The 7538-nt window shown below is 36.6% G+C and overlaps 1 protein-coding gene across 1 annotated transcript; it reads right to left on the reverse strand.

The window, feature by feature from the left end:
- Positions 1–241: 241 nt before the first annotated feature.
- LOC116846446 (endochitinase A-like) lies at positions 242–6183 on the reverse strand. Its single transcript, XM_032820258.1, has 3 exons — positions 5972–6183; positions 2326–2733; positions 242–2060 (listed from the first exon to the last, which is right to left on the reverse strand). Exons 1-3 carry the CDS (start codon positions 6036–6038, stop codon positions 1966–1968), a joined length of 570 nt encoding a protein of 189 aa, XP_032676149.1. The 5' UTR covers positions 6039–6183; the 3' UTR covers positions 242–1965.
- Positions 6184–7538: the final 1355 nt, after the last annotated feature.

The raw sequence follows: 7538 nt of genomic DNA on the forward strand, positions 1-7538 counted from the left end.
CTCTCTCTCTCTCTCTCTCTCTCTCTCTCTCTCTCTCTCTCTCTCTCTCTCTCTCTCTCTCTCTCTCTCTCTCTCTCTCTCTCTCTCTCTCCTCCTTCTCTCCCTCTTGCTCTCTTTGCACAACAAAGTGAAACGCAAGGGTGAGCGGTTGAAGATAAATATCCTCATGATACTCACTATCAGCGCATGTCGAGGGGAGTGCTGGGAGCGGGATCAGGAGTTTATGAAATAGCACGCAGTGTTCTGTCTTTGGTCATTCAATGTTGTACCAATGTGACGCAACTTTAACATAAATTGAGGAAATTAAAATGTTACACGAATATTGCACGAAACGTGAATAGAGTTAATATAACATGTAATGTTTTTGTTTTTTTCCCTTGTTTTTCTTTTTATAAGAAACACGTAACGCTTACAAAATCACTTCGTAAGGATTACTCAACATTATATAACACTATATTACACTTAAAATAACATTCGCTATCAAATATACGGTAATCAATTGTGGTGATACATCTCTCTGTAAAAAGAAAAAACAAAAAAAAAAAAAGAAATAAGCCAAAGTAAAGAACGTTTACCTTAAATTAGTTAATCTTATCCCTAGTTAGACTCGTGTTTCAGGCGAAAGTGTGAGAAAGGAACTGCTCCATAAGCACGCTTTTAGGCTTTCTATCCGCAGAGTTCTAGGACGCCGACAATTGTGATTACAACGCAAAAATAAATAACCGCGTGTACAACCAATACTTCAATCTACTCAGAGATAGAACCAAGTTATCTGATCAAAGAAAAAATAAACGGAAAATATTATATCGATATATGATATTATGTCATTGAGAGATCTCGTAAATCTTGCGTAATATCTCTAAGTACAAAAAAATTAATGTTCGCTCCAATTAACGTAATACCAAATCCTTAACGGTTGATTATCCACGTGTTGAGCCGTAGTAAACGCGTTTTTCACTGGGAAGATATAGTACAACGAACGACGGCGACTAAAGGCATCGGCGAGCGCGTACCGAAGGAGGGAGTTATCAGCTCGCACCCATCGTGTGACCGTACCGTACAGTCTTATCATCTCGATAACACGCGGATGTTAACTCGTTACACCATGTACTATGGACATCGCGTTCTTAACGCATCTCGAACCGATGTCGTTATTTATTGTCGCGCGACACCGCCGACGTTTAACCGGCTGCAATCGGAAAATCTCGTGAGTTTTGTTCACGAACCGACATGTCACGGCGACGTTAGCTGGGAAATTGCTGAGAGCGCGCGCTGCGCCGTTCGCTTCTTGAGTCAAACACTTTCTCCTCCTTTTCTCTTCTTCTACCATATCGTAGAAAAGTCTAATCTTACGTAACTCTAACCACGAGGTATATACACAGCGCTCCGATGCAGATTGCTGATACAAGCCTTATCCGTGAAAGTACTATCGAGTTCCAGCAGAAATAATAAAAAGTGGGATAGCGCACGTTTGCAGAACTCAATCTCTCATTCTTCCTCCCTTATGGAAATGTACATTTGATTGGTCACTAACTGTAAGACGTTCTTTAATACGTCCAGTTTCCTCCCATTCTCTTGTAATTTCATTCCCTTTTCACCCTTGCCTTCTACTATCTCGCAAACTCTCCACTATCTTTCCTTTGCTAATAAAACGCGCGTACAAACACGACCAGTGTCGTTCTTAATATGTGACATTTTACTCTCTGTAAATATATTGTGTGTGTGTGTATGTATGTGTGTATATATATATGTGTGTGTGTATACTATATATATATATATATCGAGAAAAACGGAACTCGTGGTTGCACATCACATTACTAAGAGCACTTAAACCACGCAACACTTAACTGCGTTATAAAAATACGCAATATTATTACAATAAAATAATTATTCGTAGTTCTTAGTTCAGTTAACTATATTTAGTTGTCAACTGTCGAAAGTTTATAGTTATAGCCTCGCACGTTATCACAGTGTACGATAGTTCCCTTCGTTGCATTGTTTGTAGAACTTCCACGCGAACACGGAAATTGCCATCAAACACGTAGCAAGGATAATGCCACCTGCAACAAGAAAAAGCAAACGGTCTTTTTAATATTTTATGACGAAGCGCCATTGTCTTAAAAAACACACACGGTATTTATTAGAATAAAAATTTCTCGGAAAAAAATCATATAAATAATATTCTCAATACAACAAGCAAAGATTTATGCAACACGCAATGTACCGTATTAGCTGACGATATTTGGTTATAAACCTAATAACGTTCTACTTGATTGCTTTAATCAAATATGTTATCGATTAATTAAGAGTATATCTTTTACGTACCAAAGAAGCTCAAACCGTCGAAATGACGATCTTTGGTAGATGGTTTTGTAGATGGTACAGGCGTCGTTTGCGGCGCGGTTGTGCTGCTATTGGGTGTAATTATACTGGTAGACGGCGGAGTTACCGATGTACTGGTAGTTTTATTCGCAGGTGTTGGAGCAGGAGTAGGAGTAGTGATAGTAGTCGAAGTAGTAGTCGAAGTAGTAGTAGTACTGCTCTTAGTGGTCGGAATAGTACTCGGAGTACTGGCGGTAGTAATCGTACTCAGAGGAGTAGTAGTAGTAACGGTAGTAGATGAATTCGTGGTTGAATGAGTAGTAATCGTGGTTGAATTAGGTATAGCAGTGGTTGTATTAATTTTTTCATCATGTTGTCCATTTAGAACTTGTGCCGTCTTTTCTATTGCACCTGAACATACGAAGAACACATACATTGTTTCTTACACAACAAGCTAAACTCATTACAGTCATAATAAATGATCATTTCCAGGAATATCCTTTTCCAAGTAACAATTATCCAGAAAATATTAAAATGCCTTTGAGACAACAACACGTACAAAAGATCCCTGAGGGCTGACTCTTCAACTTAATGTGAACAAAGTTAAACTTAAATCTAAGTTTAAATTACTATTGGAAAATCGATTCTGAAACGTCTTTTAGACGTGCATGTTGTATAAATATATTCCAAGTGATTTTTGCTTATTTATGATCAATCAATATATGCTAACTAATAACTAATAATGATATAATAATTGCCTAGCATAATTTAAAAAAAATGCTTTAAAAATATTTTAAAGACGTCTATTTCTTCATTTATAATAATATAATAATTGAAATACAATATATATAAAAGTTATACTATACTGGACCATTATGTTATCATTAGTTATCAGCAAAGTTGGGTAATAACTAGTTAATCACTAAAAAATTAAGTTAAAAAGGTAATAACTTTTAACTTAAACTAGTTACTTTAAAATGTATTAACTTTATTAATTTTTTTTATATAAATAAGAATAATTTACCAATACTGAAATCATTACGGACTACTTACAATATAGAATTTTAAAAAAATGAAAAATAAGACGAGTAGAATGTCTCTCTGAGCGCATATTCTCTTTTTATATAGAATACTAAGCACAAAACAATCCATATTTTCTTGTAAAAGACCATCTTTTTTAAATATTTCACATAAATTTAATCTATGATTGAAAAATTAATTATGCAAAATATATATAGTGTATACATCAGAAACTTTTAATTTTAACAAATTTATTTATTTTTTAACTTAATTTTTAATTAAATTAGTTTATATTTTTAACTGAATTAAATTAATTGTATAAATATTTGTATAAATCATTCACTTTAAACTTAACTTAGTTAAAAAAATTACTCAACCTTGGTCATCAGTTAGCATGCATAACATAAATAAGTAGAAGTCATTTTAACTTCTTGGTTATTACTTACACAACATAGATGCCTAAAAGATATCTCAGAGATGCATCTTTTTAGATATTCTATCGTCTTAAAAATTCTATTTCTTCAGATGTTTTTTATGTAATAATATTTAAAAAATTATTACACACACACACACAAGTGCTATTAGTGGGCAGCTATTATATGTTAATTGTTATATTCATTATCCAAATAGAGTTTTATAATTATTACAATTATCACAATGTGAAACAATTAAATGGAATCTATATTTTTTAAAATTGTGAACTCATGAACTAAACTAAATAAACTATATTGTAATAAAATACTATATTAAATTAACCATTGAATTTACACAATGACATTATAAGAAAAAGTTAATAAAAGTTGCAGATTTTCATATAACAATGTGATAAGTATGAGTATTATATATACCACTTACAAGAAGCACAATCTTTAAAAATTGTCTAGGAAGATTGTAGCAACTTTGTATACACTTATCTTATACCAGAGTAGGTATTAGTTAACATGTATTAATTTATCATAAATAAGTAAAAGCTTTTTTCTAATTGCCTATGTTTTTGTAAAAAAATTTTTTCTTTTTCCCCTGTTGCATTTTTATATCTATTTTTCTTTTTCTTATAAATTATATATTGTATATTGTTCCAAAAAAATGACTTTCGTTAATAAATAAATAAGAAGTAAATTATTAAATTAAATAAAAAATTCGTGAAATAATAAAATTAAATAATCATTTTACATATACGTATACAATACACGTGTCTAAAAGACGTCGCAAAGATGTTAACATACTATTGTGTTTCAAAGAAGTTTACTTCTACTCTTCTAGATGTTTTTAGACATTTGTTAGACGTCTTCTACTACCTGTGGGTGATATTGTATACGCTTATACGATGCGCCATATGCAGAAGTTGTGTGAAATAATTAATATATTTTTTTTTAATTTACAATCGTATTTTCGATCAGCTCGAAAACAAGAACACCTTGAATTTTAATGTCTGTTAATTTTAAGCGGGGTCTACAATAGGAGTCGTAGAGTCGTAAGTCGTAGAAATTGACCAATCACGGTCGAGTATGAGAAGAATAATCGACCGCGATTGGTCAATTTCTACGACTTACGACTTTATGATTTCTATTGTAGACTCCGCTTTACAGACAATATCTCGCCACAAGATATTCGACCGGACTTCACCTTCCAACCTCGACGACGTCCTGATTTTAGACGTTAAATTTGATTCTTAAATGATTTTAATCCATAGTTTTCTCATATTATTACTAATTTACATTCCGGGCGATATCTCACGCACGCATCTCACATACAAAAGCATACATATCAAAGTACAACACATGCAAAAATATTCTCCAATTTGTTATTGCGGCGACCGAAGTGTTAACGTGTCGTGCATTGATCGTTATCGTTCGACATAGTCGGAGCCCGTAAGATTCGGTCGCTAGTCGGCGTGAGATCGATAACGACGAAGAATCTACTCGGAACCACCGCCGACGTTGACGCCGACGCAACATGAAGGTCGAGAACGCGCATAAGTACGCCACTCCGAAGCCCCCTCCCCTGCGTCGACCCACTAGGAATCCATCCCTTTTAGGCTGCATTCACTTTGGGCGCTTTTGTGCCGAAAGCATCATTTTCTATCTTTACTGTTCACTACACACATAAAACACACACACACACACACACACACACACACACACACACACACGCCACAGGAAGATATAAAATAACGTTTTTAGCACAAATATCCAGAGTGAGCTTGGCTTAGTTTCGCGCGTTTTTTCGCACCCGAAACGAAAAGAGAAACGTATATTCATGCTTCTTACTAAGGGAGAAAGAGAGAGAGGAACAAAGAGTATGGAAAGTATGACTGAGACAAACGAAAAAATAAACGTGCAGATGAACGGATTCGAATGAGCATTCCTCGAACAACGTGCCGTTACAAAATCAGTTTAAAATAGGTAGGCGTTTTACATGACAAACTCAAGCTGCCTCTAATCCGTTATCAGAAGCCGTTATTACGTACGCATGCACGCCACGCACCGTGCATCGCGTATCGGTGAAATGGCGTTTTCTACGTCGTTCTGAAACGCTATTGTGTCGCATTAGGAATCGACAGAGGGAGAAATAGAGAGAAAGAAATATAAAAAAGTGAAAGAAAGCGAGAAGAAAGAAATAGACTCACCATTGGCCAGCACCAGCGTGTTGACTGTTACGCACAGCAACGCGCACACTACATAAATAGCTTTCATCGTCACTGATTCGAGTACCGTCGAAAATAATCACGGAAATCGATTGGCGAATCGGAATTCTGTTGCAAGGCGCAGAGAACGGCTGGACTATGACGCGCAACGAAGCACACGGGACACACACCACCACTAGACTGAGCTCGCATGAACTCGCAGCGACTGCTTCGCAGCAACGCGAAGGGAGGTGGCGGTGACGGTAGCGGCGACAGTGGCGGCGATAGTGGCGGCGCCGTTGCGCCGAAAGAGTGCGGAACGATAATCCCTAGAGTAGAGGGATTAGTTTCGCTTCCAAATATCGAGATTTGAAAAAAATGAGCAGACAAGAGCGATCCCGTATATACAGGAGACCGGAATAGACGCGACAATGCCAATGAAAAGGGATTGTCAGCGCGTTCGCACGAGCATGGAACGATCGCTGCAGACACGAAGGTAGCAATAGCGCGACAATAACTGTGCATAAACGTGGGTTGGTAGTTCCTCAATGGAGGATTTTCAACGAATATTACAGGCCTGTTCTTTGTAGCTGCACTACTGAACTAGTGCAATAAGTTAGAGTGAGAAAACGTATATTTGTTTCACTTCAATATATTGCACCAGTTCAGCAGTGCAACTACAAAGAACAGGCCTTACATATGATATTTATAGAGAATTCAGTAGCTTGCACTAGTGCGCAGTGAGTGCGCGTTCAGGCTTGTTTACAATACATTTTTATATTTAAGATCAATTTTACCTAAATACATATTTAAAAACATTTTAGCTAATAAAATGATTCGTACATATCATATTACTGCTTAAAAATATTTGAAAATTTATTTAAGACAATCTTTAATTATAATAACATACTATAAATAAGCTTAGTGCGCACTCAGTGCAAGCAACCGAATTCGCTATTAGTGAAAAGCATGAAGTAAGAGATAAGGAGAACTTGATAGGGCGCAAGTAGAGAAAGTGGTCCTAATTCGTGTCCCCCAATTGAAAGGAAATCCGCTGAAAAGAATAATGGCTCCTGCACACAGGACGCGGTAATGCTTGCCGCGCGGCGGAAGTCCGCGCTACAGCCAATCAATATGTTGTTTTTCCGTAAGAGCTAGAAGATTATTACGGAAAGCAGCATATTGATTGGCTGTCGCGCGGACTTCCGCCGCACGGCAAGCATTACCGCGTACTGTGTGCAGGAGCCATAACTTCTTATGGTTGGGCGCCATTTGTAAAGCAATAAATTAGAGCGAGATAAGATATACTTGTCTCACTCTTACTGCACCAGTTCAGTGGTGCAGTTAAAGAGCTGCACCACTGAACTGGTGCAGTAAGAGTGAGACAAGTATATCTTATCTCGCTCTAATTTATTGCTTTACAAATGGCGCCCAACCATAAGAAGTTATGGCTCCTGCACACAGTACGCGGTAATGCTTGCCGTGCGGCGGAAGTCCGCGCGACAGCCAATCAATATGCTGCTTTCCGTAATAATCTTCTAGCTCTTACGGAAAAACAACATATTGATTG

The sequence above is a fragment of the Odontomachus brunneus genome, unplaced genomic scaffold, assembly GCF_010583005.1.
Source record: "Odontomachus brunneus isolate Ranch 3 - 2012 unplaced genomic scaffold, Obru_v1 Obru_scaffold_064, whole genome shotgun sequence".
In the NCBI taxonomy this organism is placed as follows: Eukaryota; Metazoa; Arthropoda; class Insecta; order Hymenoptera; family Formicidae; genus Odontomachus; species Odontomachus brunneus.